This window comes from Nelusetta ayraudi, unplaced genomic scaffold (assembly GCF_046127955.1).
Source record: "Nelusetta ayraudi isolate G7.1 ecotype Tasmania unplaced genomic scaffold, CSIRO-AGI_Nayr_v1 ptg000135l, whole genome shotgun sequence".
NCBI classification, from domain to species: Eukaryota; Metazoa; Chordata; class Actinopteri; order Tetraodontiformes; family Monacanthidae; genus Nelusetta; species Nelusetta ayraudi.
Genome location: NW_027466185.1, coordinates 13,214,817 through 13,229,510, shown reverse-complemented (window position 1 = coordinate 13,229,510; position 14,694 = coordinate 13,214,817). Strand labels below are relative to the sequence as shown.

Sequence of the window (14,694 nt, the reverse complement as noted above, 5' to 3'; positions counted from 1 at the left end):
AAACACCTAAACTTAAAAATATCGAATCGATATCGAGGTATATCACAAAAGTGTCATGGAAACACTTTTTTTTGCAGTTACACATTACCGGACTTGATGTACAGGGTCACGTGTCCAGATCACTTCAAGTGAAAATGCAAAATGTTTTGTACCTCCATCCTCCTCAAAGTGGGGTCTTGCGGGACGAGATTTGACAAGAATTACGGCTTCAGACCATTCAATGGAAACACCTGCAAATCGCAATTGTACTTTGTCAAAATTTTAGAAATATCGCTTTTATTTTGCGAAAAACTCTAATGGAATCGCAGCTAGAGAGTAGGTTTAAAAACCCACAATTCGTGGTTATGGTGAGTGAGTTTGGTTTGGAGATTTGTTGATACAATGTCGCTGTACCGTTCTTTCTGTTCTGCTAGACATTACTAGATGTCACTGTTTGAAAATTTGAAAACTACAACAAAAAAACCCACAATTCTGGAAATGAGTTTTTTGTGATGTCAGAAAGGGCTTTGATACCCCACTGATATTTCTACGCAGACAGGTGTTAGTTCCATTCGCTGAGACTGAATTTCAGCAGCCGTTGTGTTTGTTTGGAACGTTTGAAGATAAAATAACCATGTAATAACAATTAACTATACAGCTGAAACCAGCATTTTTGCAGGAGGCTGTAAACAGTGGGTTAAATATGCCGTGTCCTGGAGATCTGTACAGTCGTATAAAGTTAACTGTGCGAGGCAGCTCCACTGGAGTCCAGGATGAAACCTGAAAACGGCAATCTCCTGGGATCTTTCCCACTCAAAAAATGTATAGTAAGAAAATCCATGTGGAAAAATTAAGGAAGCGAGTAAACTGCCGGGGAGTGTGTGAGACAGAAACGTGGATAAATATAGCACAAAGAGCGAGCAGAAAGAACAAAAGAAAACGTGGACGACGAGAGCACGAGGGGAAGAAGAAGAAAAAAAAAGGCGAGGGATACGGCGCCAGGACGAGCGAATGACGGGCGGGCAAAAAATTTTAAATAAGACGGGACAATAAAAAAAGGGAAAAGGCGCAGAGCGGCGGCGAGCGCGCTAAAAAAAGGTGGCAGACTCTTGTCAGAGAAGTGACCCAGTCACACAGGGCTGAGGAATTCTCCCCGTCGACCCTGACACATTCCTCTGCTCCTCGGAGGTTAACCCCCGCCGCGCCATTCTACTGTACTGCGGCGCCTCGCGAGGGGGCTCCTCCACTCGCTCACCCGGAAGAAATGTGTACATCGCCGACGGCACGCTCACACCCAGCGGCTCCCGAAAGGGTGCGGAGCAAGACCTCCGGGCCGCTAACAAATGGACCCTGCGGCACTTCCTGACAGTGAGAGCAAACTGTTCCAAATCTCTCTTCAAACACCTTCAGCCGTCCCGCTCGAGTTCAAGTCGCTCGCCGTGCCGCAGGCTAAAAATATGCGTGCGGCTGTGTGTCAGTGTGTGTGTGTGTGTGTGTGTGTGTGTGTGTGTGTGTGTGTGTGTGTGTGTGTGTGTGTGCGTGTTTGTGTGTTGCGACAACAGATTGTGAAAATTATCAGGGGGCGAGAAGGACCTCCATTGTGTCGCAGACACAGAACGCGGCTCTTATTCTCCCGCCGACGGACCACGAGGGTCACGGGCGGTGGCTAGCTTTGAGGCTAGCTGGCAGGGCGCTCCGTACACCTGATAATGCTTGGTCAGCGGATGAACCCCTCCACTTGTTGCCAAGGGAGGACGAAAATGAAAAGATTGTCTGCTGGCTGGCCGCTCTCACAAAAGGCCCATGGTTGGCACATATCTGTGAGCTTCATCACGACAGAATGACTCAGGGAGGAGTAATTCAATTATTCTTGATGGCGAATCGACGTTTTCGATCCGAGGCCGAGGGCTAAAATGGCTGACCAAGTGTTCCTGACTGTTGAGTGCCATTAAGCGCAAAGTCTGGTCGGGCGAGGCGCTCGGCTTTAAACAATGCTAAACATAGACTGGATCGGCGAGGATGAACACCGTGCGCGAGGGTCGGCTGTTGTTACCAGCACGACTTTACATTGGAAAAACACATTGTTGGTTTTTGTTGTTTTTTCTCTTACCGGGTCAACGTCTTCACGGGGAAAAGTTCAGCATGACGCAGCACAACCTGGAAAAAACAAACAAAAAAAAAAAACAACACTTTGTTAAGATGCTGTCACAAAGTGCACATTGCTTCTATTTCTCGCTACTTTTTCACGAGTATTTGTACTCTGGCGAGCTTCCAGTGGGAGAAACAGCGATCCGACTCGCCGGACTTTGCAAAACGGCAAAGCGCACAATGGCAGCTTGCTAGGGAATTCCTGAGGTCGGCTTCGATCCATTAATGTATGCTTGCGGTTGAATGCCATCAATTATGAATGAGAAACACAAGAATCTCGGGGAGCCGGTGGAGGGAGGAACGTCGGGTCACGGCACTCGACTCTAGGCAGCTCTGAATATGTATGACACGCTATACCCCGCCGCCGTGCATTCGGATGTGTGTGTGTGTTTGCGTCCAACCGCGCAATCGGGGGAAAACATTGCGCTCTTTCACAAGAAATAACTCAATCAGATACGACGATCTGGAGCGAATTAGAGATGGGAGAGGAGGAGGGGGGGTTTCCCAAGATATGTGCTGGTAAAAGTGAAACTCAAGATAAATAAACCTGCAGCGCAGCTTCTCTTCAATGAGGTGATTCTACTGGCTCGCCTCGAGGCGTCCAGGCATTTCCATCCGCGTGCGAGGATACTGCAGTATCTTTATGTAGCCGGGGCCTCTTCCCCTTTAAGGCCCAGAGTGCGTTGACCCTGCCAGCGAGTTCATACCATAAGCAGACCCATATAGCTTCTCCTCCAGATCCCCTGATCACGACCCTGCTGAGCTGCTGTCTCAGTTATGTAAGATTACATAACACCAGGTCTGCCTGAGTAATATTTCATAACCTGGGGGTCCCACCACATTGGCATTAGCACCAAATCCCCCTCCCCTCTCCCCAGGGAAAGGAATCAAAGGTGCCAGCGCAGGTTTGGAAAAAAGCAAGGCGGGCTAATTCAATAAGGGATAATAGCCAGGTTGGCTGCAAGGCAGGATTTGTGTTTGTTTTTTTTAAGCCTTTAGCTTAAAAACTGCATGGAAGAAACGTCAACATCAAAGACTCTTTCTTCCCGACAGGAAAGGTCAGTGAAAGGTCAATTCTCAAACGCTACTAAAGTCGTCCTCCACCAAAAGTGAATCTGCACTCTCAAAAACGTCCTATTGTTCTCTTTTGTTCAAAATCCTTCGTGATCATTTATTCAGAGTAGCTTGAACTGAAATATTATCGGACAACTATGCCCGGGAGCCGTTATTGAACAATTTTACCATTTGATTTCAACGCCATTCCTATTCACAACGTCTCTGCGCATGCGTACAGTGCACTGCGTTTAAATGGGCGTTTGTCGATTACAATGTGAGGACATTCGTAGCTTCTGAAAGTGGTTCAAAACGGTGAAACGGTGCAGCAGCAAATAAACATTCACCAGTGAATTAAAAGCCAGAGTCTAACACACACATGCAAACGCCAGCGTCGGAACGTGGTAATATCTTATTTTTTCATATCTGTACGAGGCTGTGCTCGTACAGATATGAAAAAAAAAAAAAGAAATAAAATAAAAAGCGAAGGGCAGGGATACCGGGAGGTGATCTATGTATTAGACAGGGTGAGCGGCGAGATTAAAAGCACAAAGAGAGAAAAGGGGGGAGGCTCGAGAGGCCGGAAGATATTTGCGGCCGATTCGGCAGGAGAAGAAACGTCCTCGGACGTGAACGGTGCAGCGGCTGCGAGTGGCTGATATCTGGCCGTCCCTGCCGGTGTCGGGCCCACGGTGCACACTGCCCGCTAACCACCAGCAGCTTTGCATGCAGTCATTTGCAACAGCAGCATCGGACTTTACCTGCAACTTTGCCACTTCCAGCCCATCGTGTAAAACCGCATTGTGATAAAAATCTGACCTCCCCCCCGCCCCCCACCCCACCCCAAAAAAGCAGGAGGGTGAGGGGGGGGTCGGTTCGTTTTCCAGCTGTCGCGTCTGGGAAGAATTTCGCTCTTATCTTCGTTGCCGATGCCGAACCACATCTTTGACCGAGGGTTTTTTTCTTCTTTTTTTGTCTCTTGCTAGCGGGCCACCAGAGAAACGGGGGGCGGGGGGGTGATACCCGGATGAACGGATGCAAGCTGGGATAGAAAAAAAGGGGGGAGAAGCAAGAGAGGGAGACGAGAGAGGAGTGCGATCAGGGACGAGAGGGGCTGAAAAAAAATTCTGCAGCCGCTTTTTTTCGCCTCTGCTCTTTCCGACTGCCCTTTTATCGCTCGCTGCGACGTCCATTGTGCAGTTTTGCGATAGTACACACACACAAAAAAAAAAATCTGAGCGCGTAACGGAGGCACGTTGGTTAAAGTGATACGCATCTGCGCATGCGTGAGCAGCAGGAGTCGCCATTCGCACTGCTGGCTCCGTTTACTCTTAATCACGGCCCAACATTCTAGCGAGCGCACACACACATGTACGGATACACACGACTAATACAGATAGATACACACACACACACACGCACGCACATACACTTGTACACACCCTGCCTCCTTCATGTACTCGCCTCCCATGCATGGGGCCCACCGTCTAAAACTGGGTGCACTCAGTGATCCCTTCCCAAAGCCCTTATCTGAATGTGAGCAAAGGTAATCCTTCAAGAAGAGGCAAAGAGAGCAGCAATAACCTGCAGGGGAAGAAGAAGAAAAGAGGGGTGGGGGGGCCAAAGGAGGGAAGCGTGAAAGAACTGAGTGAGGGGAGGAGAGCAAAGCAAAGCAGAGAGGAGCGGAGCGAGAGATGGGACAGACAAACAGGATGAGGGGGGAAACACGTTTTTTTTTTTTCATTTTTTGTTTTTTTGTTGAAACAAGCGGCGACAAACGTTGAGGGTTGAGAAAAAATATCGGAGCGGCGGGGAAGGAAGCAAGAGGGAGATGATTCCAAGGGGGAAGGAGGAGAGGCGACTTGAATGGGGGAAAGTAAATGAACGTACAGTATACTCACAGATGAATGAGAGGATGGTCGGCGGACTGAAAAAAAGAAAATGGCGATAAAAAAAGAGATTTTTTTGGAAGGCGATGACAAAGTGCAGGTGTGGATAGAAGTCCTGGCGGTCCTGGTCCAGCTCGGCTTTTTTCCTCCTTTTTCCCGCGATTTTTGCCAATTCCTATCCAGTCATCCCTCCTTCCTACAAGTCTGTCCCCTACTGGTCCCCCTGCTCCTCTCTTCCCCCTCCTGTTTTTCTTGCCAGTGCCGGTACTCTTCCTCCTGCTGCTCGCTCTCGCTCTCTCTCTCTCTCTCTCTCTCTCTCGCCCATTCTCTCTCTGCCTTACTCACTTTCTACAGGCGACCACGCTCTCCATTTTCCCCTCATTCTCTGCTTCTGTCCCTTCTTTCGTCTGTCCACGAATCACGCTGTTGCCTCCTCCTCGACCGCGAGCTCCCACTTCAGGATGCCGGCTAGACAAAAAAAGGTTTATCAGCTGAAGTGGAGAGTCTATCTTTGTTTTTGTTGAAAAAAAGAAAAAGAAGGAGGGTCAGGCCAAAAAAAATGACCGCAGAAGAAAAATCTGTGAGGACAGGACGAGCGTTTTGTGGCGTTCGGGGACAATCCGTGGCCTGCCTTTTTTTGAGATTACCACGCAGTGTAACAGGGGGTGAAGCCTCTGCCTGATGGCGCCTCCTTACGTGAGGGCAAAATCATCAGCAGAGAGCGGCGGGCGAGAAGAAAAAGAAGGAGGAAGAAGAAGAAGAAGGTGGAGGAAAAAAAGGAGCAAAAACGAATGAGCCCGCTGCGGTCGGTCTCTGGTGAAAGTGGATAGTAAGCGCGCGTGAGGGGAAGGAGTGAGGAGGACTCTGGGAGTGTGTGTGTGTGTGTGTGTGCATGTGTGTGTGTGCGACGAGATGGTGGGAGGGGAGAAAAGGGAGAGTCAGCCAAAGGAGAGCGAGCGAGTGAGCGAGAATGAAAAAGAGAGAGAGAGAGAGAGAGAGGCTGGGGGTTCATGGAGAAATCAAAGAGGGAGGGATAGAGGAGGAGGAGGAGGAGGAGTGTCGCGGGGAGAGGAAAGAGGAGGAGGAAGGAACAGGAATACATTTCTTTTTTTCTGTTTTACGCCTGCAGTATTCTAATTTCCCTGCTTTCACTTCCATCCTTGGGTTCCGTTCCGAGGCAAACACGTTACGGGCAAACAGCGAGAGAGGGAATTTTCAAACAGAGAGCGAGCGCTGCTCGCTGTCCTCCTCTCCCCGCCCCTGCCGTTCCCTTTCCTGCTTTCCCTTCGCCTCTGACGCTCCCCTATTCAGCCCATTTTCCTGCACGTGCACTTGAACTCCAAATTGTGTCTGCAGTCCCTCCCTCCCTCCCTCCTTTGCCCTCCCTCTCTCTCTCTGTGTCTCCCCCACGCAGGGGCTTGAAATAGAGCTAGCAGGCAGGCAGCAGAGAGCCAGCCAGCCAGCCAGCCAGCCAGCCAGCGAGCGAGCGGGAGGGAACAGGAGAACAGGAGAGGGCAGGGGGACAAAAAGGGGAGAGAGAGATGTTGAGGGGGGAGGGGAAGACGCTTAGACAGGCAGACACAGAGCACAGGGCTGCTCTGTGTGTGTGTGTGTGTGCTCAGAGAGCGAGAGCAGAGAGAGAGAGAGAAAATGTCAGCATATTTTGCATATTTAGAGCACACACACTTATCTAACTTTAGCTTGAATTGAATTTATGAAAACAAAAAGAAAGTTGTGGTTGGGTTTTACCTCGCCGACGGTGGTCCACCCAATATTATGCCTCAACATATCTCAGAAAAAGACACGTGACGTGACTCCTTGGGGTCAAGCAAGGAATTAACACCAGCAGCAGGAAATTCTGTATTTAACAGCTTGCAGCATGCAAAGATGCTTTTATCCATAAATAAACCGAATGTGGAGAAATGTTTCTTTTTTTCCTATTTATTGTCAGAAGAGTAATAGGAAATATTTGCACTTGCAGGAATTGCTTTTAACGTAAGAACTACACACGTGTGATGTGTTTTCAATGTTTTTAGGTTTCGTGAGCCATGTCTTGGTGTGGTGGCCTTACAACTGCTGTTATTTTGACCCCAGTCTTTTCTGTGTGTAGTTTGGTGTAGTTTAGCTCCCTTCTACAAGGTCAGAAGGCCTTCTACATGCCAGCTAGGTTAAATGGCGACTCCAAATCACCCACAAGCATGAATGCTTGCCTGCTGCTCTGCCAGGCCAGCTTACAGTGGCCAGTGATAGGAGGCTTTGACTCAAATGTCTCAATGTCCCCGATTCTAGAGGGAAAATGGATGGATGGAGAAGCCGAAAATAAATTTCCACTGAGATGATGACTAGATGGTAAAGTCAAGTAGTATAACAATATCGTCATAACTGTACAAGTTATAAGTTGTTGGGTTGTTGTTCTTTTTTTAAAAAGGCATTCAAATTTCAAGCCCACGCATGGCATGAGTGTTTTTCAGATACTAAAATATTATACAAAGGTATTGTCAAGGTGTAGGTTCAAGTTGAAAAGGACGAAAATATGTGAACTTAAAGGCACTTTACCTTGATTGAGAAACCTTTTTCCTATAGGCATGCCTTGGGCATACTGTAAAATGGTTCAAACAAATATAAGAGTTTTATCAGTGAGAGATAAGAACCCAAGTATGCCTTCCATCTAAAATGTTTGGGTTTTTTTTCAAGGCCAACAGTCACCTTGGCAAATGGAATTCTGGACCTTTCCCAAAGCCAAGTCAGATAAAATATCTGAATAAAAAAAAAAAACTTGGAGGTGATCCATTAAAATGTAGAATAAGGTATAATTTCTTGAAGCCTGCATGCACATTTTAACATGCATCAAATTGGAAGCACCAGGCAAAACCAAAACCAAAATGAGCCATTGCTGGCAAATGGGGGACATGAGATTTGGAAGAAAACAAACACAAGTATGACTCACTGTGTGTGTGTGTGTGTGTGTGTGTGTGTGTGTGTGTGTGTGTGTGTGTGTGTGTGTGTGTGTGATCATCCTTGGTGGGATGCACTCCTCTCGGTAGCTGACTGATGCACATTTCTTGAAAAATTCTTTAGGTCTTAGAAACGGAGGACAAGTGGGCCAAGATTTGGTGGGAAAAAGAGAGAGAGAAAGAAATAATCAGTGCGTAGTATACTAACCTCTGCTGGTAACAGACAGGAACAGCACCCACATACCGAAAGATAAGAGTGACAAAGCTCTTTTTTAATATTGTCTTAACAATAACCTATCCTGACAGGCAGTGAGACAGACTTTGTAGTAGAAATACGCATTAGGAATAATGCTATTATTGCATTTGACACAATACATTTAAGGCGTCTATATCGCAATCCTAATTCAGCCCATATCAAACGCAATATCACTTCTGAGTGAACAGTGGGCTCTCCTTCCTTCCTCGGAATCTTCCCGGAGAAGAAAGGTTGTCGCATCGAGGCTAAACTAGGCTCGACGGGGTGGGGGGGAAAAAGGTGTTTCCCAGAGCCCTAACCATCTGGTCGACAGCTTCGAATTATATACAGAAAAGTAAGTAACAACTATACAATATTGCAGAATACAAATACTGATAGGGTGAAGGCTGAAAGCATGGGTGACTGTCAGGGGCGGTTCGTCTTGCGGTGCCACCGGTCCACTTGAAAGTGAACGTGGCTTTAGCTAGCTGCTACCTAGCTAACATTTAATGCATTTTAAAAAAAAATGTATTTCTGGCTCTACGAGTTTTTGTTGTTTGTCACCATCACTTTTTTTTCTTTATTTTTTTTCCCCTTACCATGGTCTTCCTCTTTATTCATACTTTCCTCTTCCCACAGATGCCCAGTGTCACAGTGAAAGACGTCAATCAGCAAGAGTTCGTCAGGGCTCTGTCAGCCTTCCTCAAAAAGTGAGTAATTAGCGCCGAGGAGGCCTCGCATAATTAGCATAAGACGTCATCATTGGCCGAACTCCACCTGTCAATCACGCAGAGCGACGTGAGCGAGCTGATTCAAGTACACCGGTAGCTGTTGTACATTCGTATTAAAGCTGAATTCATTGTCTACTTAGAGTCCATGTTCACAGGTTATTATTTATACGTAAGAGGTGGGGAGGGGCGGGGAACAGAAAAGAGCGACAGCCCGGCTGTGGCTATGTACTGGCACGAGACAAACAGAGGGAGAGCTTCCTGTCGCATTGCCGCCTCTGCAGCACTGGCAGCACCACACACCAATAAACATAATATGTGACATGTGTAATGAATTCATCTGCATCTCCTCGTGTTGTTTTAGAAAATGTTCCAGCCAGTTCATTCGTCCTATAAAATGAAAAATTTTATTTTGTTTCTCTGCAGGTCTGGCAAATTGAAAGTCCCTGAATGGGTTGACACGGTGAAGCTTGCCACGCATAAGGAACTTGCTCCCAGTGATGACAACTGGTTTTACACCAGAGCAGGTTGGTAATGGCAGAAACTCAGACGTTTAGGATTTTCTTTTTTTAATTAATCAGATGGTGGTCAGTTGGCAACCAACGAAAGCAAAACCTTTCATGCCACCTTACTTGTGCACCTTTGTTTCCATTGTGTCAGACTTCACATTTGAACCATAAATTGCGAGAAGATTTGACCTTTTTTTTTTTTTTTTTTTTTTAAATATCCATACCATTGCAGGGATGTTTTCCAAGATCTGCAATCTAGTGAAGATTGTGTAACAATGGCTATATCATTTACTAGTAGAATGTTTTAGCACTAACGCAACATGTACAATGAAAGCAAACTCACATGTTTCAGTGTCAGCTGCTCAGCATGTTATCTACTCTGGCATGTTGACAGTAGCTTGAGGCCTCCGCAGGGGCATATTTGATAAGCTGGAATGTGTGATTTCACGTCTTTCTGTGGAACGAGACAACAACGCCCACCGTGAAACATGTGTATAGCGTCAGTTATGTCTCGCCAGCATCCACGGCTCGTCACCTGTACCTGCGAGGGGGGGTCGGCGTCGGAGCCATGATCAAGGTGTATGGAGGGCGGCAGAGGAACGGGGTGTGCCCGGCCCACTTCAGTGTGGGCTCCAGGAATGTAGCGAGGAAGGTCCTCCAGGCTCTGGAGGGCCTCAAAATGGTGGAGAAGGACCCGAATGGGTGAGAAAGAGGACACTGTTTGTTGCCAGACTTGTTATGATTTTAATAAGGGATGGATTCCCTCTGTTTTGTTTCACGCCAACAGTGGGCGAAGACTCACCCCTCAAGGCCAAAGAGATCTGGATCGGATCGCTGGTCAGGTGGGCTGTTTGACCCTGTGATTAGAACACACCTTGTCAAGTCCTTATCTGCTTCTCCTTTGAACCTTCTGTGACATTTTCCATGGTCTTCCTGGTGGCTAGTGAGGTAGCTAGACCTTCTTTTAACAGGGAACACTGGGCAATCCTGCCATTGACAATGATGACAAGGATTTCTGCTACACCTAAGTGCCAATCTTAATTAAACCTGGTTTCCAATTCAAGCCTGGGTAACATTAAACTAGATGCGTAGATAAAGTAGACATTTAAAATGCATCTAATCTCTTGTAAATTTTTGGTTGTGGGTCTAAGAGTGATTTCTTTTAGGAAACCTTAATGCCCTTTGTTTTGAGTATCTGTTTACTTGTAGTTGTCCCAAAATTATTTGCACATTTTTAAACTTGATATTAATGTGAGAAGAACTGCCTGTACTAAGGAAGTACCAGTGTGTGCATACATGTGATTCCCTCTTGTGTTTGTTGCCATATATACTTGTGTCTGTGATGAAAACAAATAAGTTGTAACTTGCTGATATCAATATTTACTGAACATTTTTTTTATAACCTGAAGACTCTCCAGTGTTTGAATTTGCTTTATGACCAGCCCTCCACTCTCTTGTCTCCTCCTATTGAATCTTTAGGTTGCCTCGGCAAACAAGAAGCAGCGAAGTTTACAAAGTGCCATTTGAGGAATGCTTGCATACACCCTGAGGCGTGAAATCCAGAAACACCTTATTGCTTGTTTACTCAAGTTTGTCCCCACTCCCCCACATCAGCCCTGTGCTTGCAGTATATGAGTAAAACAACCGATTCATGTGTAATAACAAAGCAACCATATTAAGGGTAGATGCAATAGTTGCTTGATGCTTTTATTCCTGGCCCAAAGTCAGAAGTAGCCTTGTCTCAGCAGAAATATATAGATACAACATCACCAAATATGAGCATGTTTACGTTGTTTGTCGAGCATTTCTTAAAATCGTTGGAGAGAAACACACCGGAAATGTAATGATGCACACTTTACGTTCGTTCATGCAAAAGTGCAGTGACCCAACGTGTGATTTATGAAATGTATGCTAATAATAAACAGTTCAGTTGTTCCTCATGGTGGTGCTGATCCAGCTGTTGTAGCGGCATACACGAGCGTACACACTAGGGTGTCCCTGCATGGCGCAGTCGTATCCCCAGGACACGACTCCTTGCAGCTGACCGCTGCACACCAAGGGGCCACCGGAGTCTCCCTGCAAACACACATGACCAAAGAAGAAGTACAGTTTAAAGTGTAGAGATGCAGATAAGTCCATGGAATTAAAATCCTCCTTGAGCCATGACATGAATTAAATTAAATTAAAAAAAATATTTGAAACATTTTCATGAATGAGTTCTTTACATTGGTTTACTATGCTGCTCACACCAAAAACCAACAAGCACTAATTACTTATTTCTAATTACTGAGGGTCAAAATGGTAAAATACTGCTCGATACATAAAACCATCCTTCACAGCTGTAGTAGTGTGTGTTGTTTGAATTGTGGGAGGTACAATTGCTTGCATTTGTAACACTGTTCATCATCCAGTTCAAGCCTTTTTCACTCTTTTGAAGTCCTATTATAACATTGATCACAAAGTTTAAGGAAGATTTAAGAGGAGAAACGTTTAGAAGCTTTAAAAGGCATCTCATTGTCCTCCAGCCATTAATACAGTGAAAACAGTTCCGGCCTTGTTCGAGAGACATTAAAATGGGGACGCTGTCAAAATAGTCAACCTTTTTCGTAAAGCAAAGCACGTCACAGAGTAGAATCATGCAGCGTTTGCATGTTTGAACAGACCATCTGTACTCTTGGCAAAAGCCCACATCCCTATTTTCACTGTGGTGGGGTCCAACTCACTTGGCAGCTGCTGGCGCCGCCGTGCATAAATCCGGAGCAGACCATGTTCTCAGTTAAGAGGTGGGGGTAGGCGTTCCTGCAGATCCTGTCGTCAATGATGGGCTGCCTCAGGCACTGCAGTCTGTCAGGGAAGTTATCTGTGGGACATTTGGGGGGCGGGGGAATGGAGGAGTACTGCAGTTACAGGGAGCACAGTCTGTGAGTCTTGCATTTATGGGCACAAACAATGTGACTTATCTCCATTTAATATAGACACTAACTGATTCTGAATAATACAAAAAAATGACAGTCTGTTAACAGTCTCCCAGTAAATGCAATATTTTGGCCTTGTGACGCTTTCTGCATTTAAGAAGGCCATATGTTGCCATCTTGTGGATCAGTTTGGTGTCACAGGAACACACGAAATCAAGGGGGACGTCAGAAATTAAGGAATTCAAATGAACATTGTTCGCTAGATGAGATGTAATCAGAGACATCAAATCTTGAACACGGGGCCAACAGAGGCCATTTATGTTCATTTGATTATTTAATGGAGAGAAATTCAAAGTTGAAACACAAGGTTGTTTTTATGTCTTAGCTGTTTCAAAACTGCTGCCTTGAAAACCACGTTTATTTGACTTTTAAGTTCTCCACACTGAACTCACTTCCATTCGGGGACATGTTCCCCCATCCGGACACCATGCAGTTCTCGTCAGCCACGGGGCAGCGGGAGGGCAGGGCCACCGTCTGGACGAAGCTGTTGAGGGTGGCGGGGCGGCTCAGCTTGATCAGCATGATGTCGTTGTCCAGGTTGTAGCTGTTGTAGTAGGGGTGCTTGATGAGCCTGGCCGAGTCGATCCACTGCTCAGTGCCCTCATTCACCGCGATGTTGTGCTCGCCGAGGCGCACCTGCACACGGCTGGTGAGCCAGAAAGACATAAAGACACATGGGTCACAACGGGAGCCATGTCAGGATCCCAGCAGACAAGGTAAGGTGTTAATATGGAACAATTTGGTTTTTAAAAATAGGTACAAAAACTGTTTATACACGTGTCCTATGTAAGAGGAAGTGTGTTATCTATAGTAGTGACAGATAAATGGCTAAATTATATATATATATTTTAAAAAGTACTATCTGCTGTACAGTTATATAGATGTTATTTGCACAATATGTATATGCATGTAAGTATGAATGTGTATGTGTGCATAGGTACAAATCATATTTATATAGAATAGTATAGTATATGTCCATGTTGATACTGATACGTTATTTTCTCTTCTTTATATATATATATACATACATACATACATTCATATATTTATTGCAAATTATAAGTGTATACACATATGGATTATGCGTTTCATTTTGTACATATGTATAATATATTTGTATATATGTACATTATTATACGACCACTACAAAACAGTAATAAGTGGTAGGAATTGAAAGAAGTCACTTCTTCCTACTCCTTTTTTAACATCTATAAATACTTTATTACATCTTTTTTCTCTCTGTGAATGGCTCTCTTAACTTAGGCTTATCTTGTGAATGAATTAATTCATTTAAATAAACTTGTGGTTGTTTTGCATCTTTAAACCAACTACAACAACAAAAACAGCTAATTAAAAGTCTTTTTCTTTATGTATGAATATGTTTCAATGTTGGAACTGCATGCATTAGCCTCTACAATGTGAGATCCACGCTTTTCAGTTGATGCATCAGTGATATAAAGCCACGACTTCCACTTCTACTTACGACTTGTAGCAGTGAGCGGCAGACAGCACCCACTGGCTGGAGATCAGAGATCCACCGCAGAAGTGGTATCCAGCGTTCAGCGACACCTGGTAGGGGACAGAGTTCTGAGGGCACTCGTAGCCTCCGACCACCCGGTCATCAGCCGCAGCCACTGAAATTGCAGGACAAATGTCTAGACGTTTGATACGTAAGCACTGCTATGAGCACCAAAAAAAATAAGGTGAAACAACAACAACACAAGGTTAGGTTGTATACTAAAAAAGGAGATTTGATAGAGAGTCTTACATGCCGCTCCAATCAATGCCAGGAATACAAGGGCCTTCATGGTGAGGTTCTCTGCTCCGGCGAAACAGTCCATCATCCTTATATACGCCAGCATTGACCTTCAACTTTCTGCGTATCTGAAAGCCAGTACGGTTTGACATAACGCTGTTCTGGGAATCAGCCATATGACCAAAAGTAAATGGCAAAACCGAGGGTAAAACCAGGGATCGCGCTCAAGAGGCAGGTAGCATTAGTTTTAAGCATTTATCAGAGTTACAAAATCAACAAGTACACATCCCTTATATTGTTACTTTGAAATAGTCATGTGCTCTGAGGCTTTATCTGGTCCATCTGTCCTAAATCATAAGGTTCAAACTTACTTCACACTGTTCTATGATCTTAAAGTCGATCAGGCACAACTTTTTTTCCCCCTTAAAAGAAGCTGGGTCTTTACTGGATTCTATACCAATATGTGAT

General features: G+C 45.4%; 2 protein-coding genes across 2 annotated transcripts; one reads left to right on the top strand and one right to left on the bottom strand.

The window, feature by feature from the left end:
• Nucleotides 1–8,282: 8,282 nt before the first annotated feature.
• Nucleotides 8,283–11,435, top strand: LOC142877522 (small ribosomal subunit protein eS19). The gene is made up of 6 exons (XM_076012220.1): nt 8,283–8,613; nt 8,898–8,968; nt 9,413–9,513; nt 10,014–10,197; nt 10,283–10,337; nt 10,975–11,435. Exons 2-6 carry the CDS (start codon nt 8,898–8,900, stop codon nt 11,020–11,022), a joined length of 459 nt encoding a protein of 152 aa, XP_075868335.1. The 5' UTR covers nt 8,283–8,613; the 3' UTR covers nt 11,023–11,435.
• On the bottom strand, nt 11,171–14,348 carry LOC142877516 (trypsin-3-like). Its single transcript, XM_076012213.1, has 5 exons — nt 14,239–14,348; nt 13,954–14,104; nt 12,863–13,116; nt 12,219–12,355; nt 11,171–11,571 (listed from the first exon to the last, which is right to left on the bottom strand). Exons 1-5 carry the CDS (start codon nt 14,330–14,332, stop codon nt 11,422–11,424), a joined length of 786 nt encoding a protein of 261 aa, XP_075868328.1. The 5' UTR covers nt 14,333–14,348; the 3' UTR covers nt 11,171–11,421.
• Between the last annotated feature and the right edge of the window lie 346 nt (nt 14,349–14,694).

Bases quoted from the DNA above. Each gene is read 5' to 3' on its own strand.
- LOC142877522 (XM_076012220.1), top strand. From the start codon at position 8,898: ATGCCCAGTGTCACAGTGAAAGACGTCAATCAGCAAGAGTTCGTCAGG. The intron at 9,514-10,013 runs GTTGGTAATGGC...ATGTCTCGCCAG, and splicing joins CTGGTTTTACACCAGAGCAG to CATCCACGGCTCGTCACCTG. The intron at 10,338-10,974 runs GTGGGCTGTTTG...TTGAATCTTTAG, and splicing joins TGGATCGGATCGCTGGTCAG to GTTGCCTCGGCAAACAAGAA.
- LOC142877516 (XM_076012213.1), bottom strand. From the start codon at position 14,332: ATGCTGGCGTATATAAGGATGATGGACTGTTTCGCCGGAGCAGAGAAC. The intron at 13,117-13,953 runs GTAAGTAGAAGT...CTGGCTCACCAG, and splicing joins GCCGCTCACTGCTACAAGTC to CCGTGTGCAGGTGCGCCTCG. The intron at 12,356-12,862 runs GTGAGTTCAGTG...AATGTCCCACAG, and splicing joins GAACATGTCCCCGAATGGAA to ATAACTTCCCTGACAGACTG.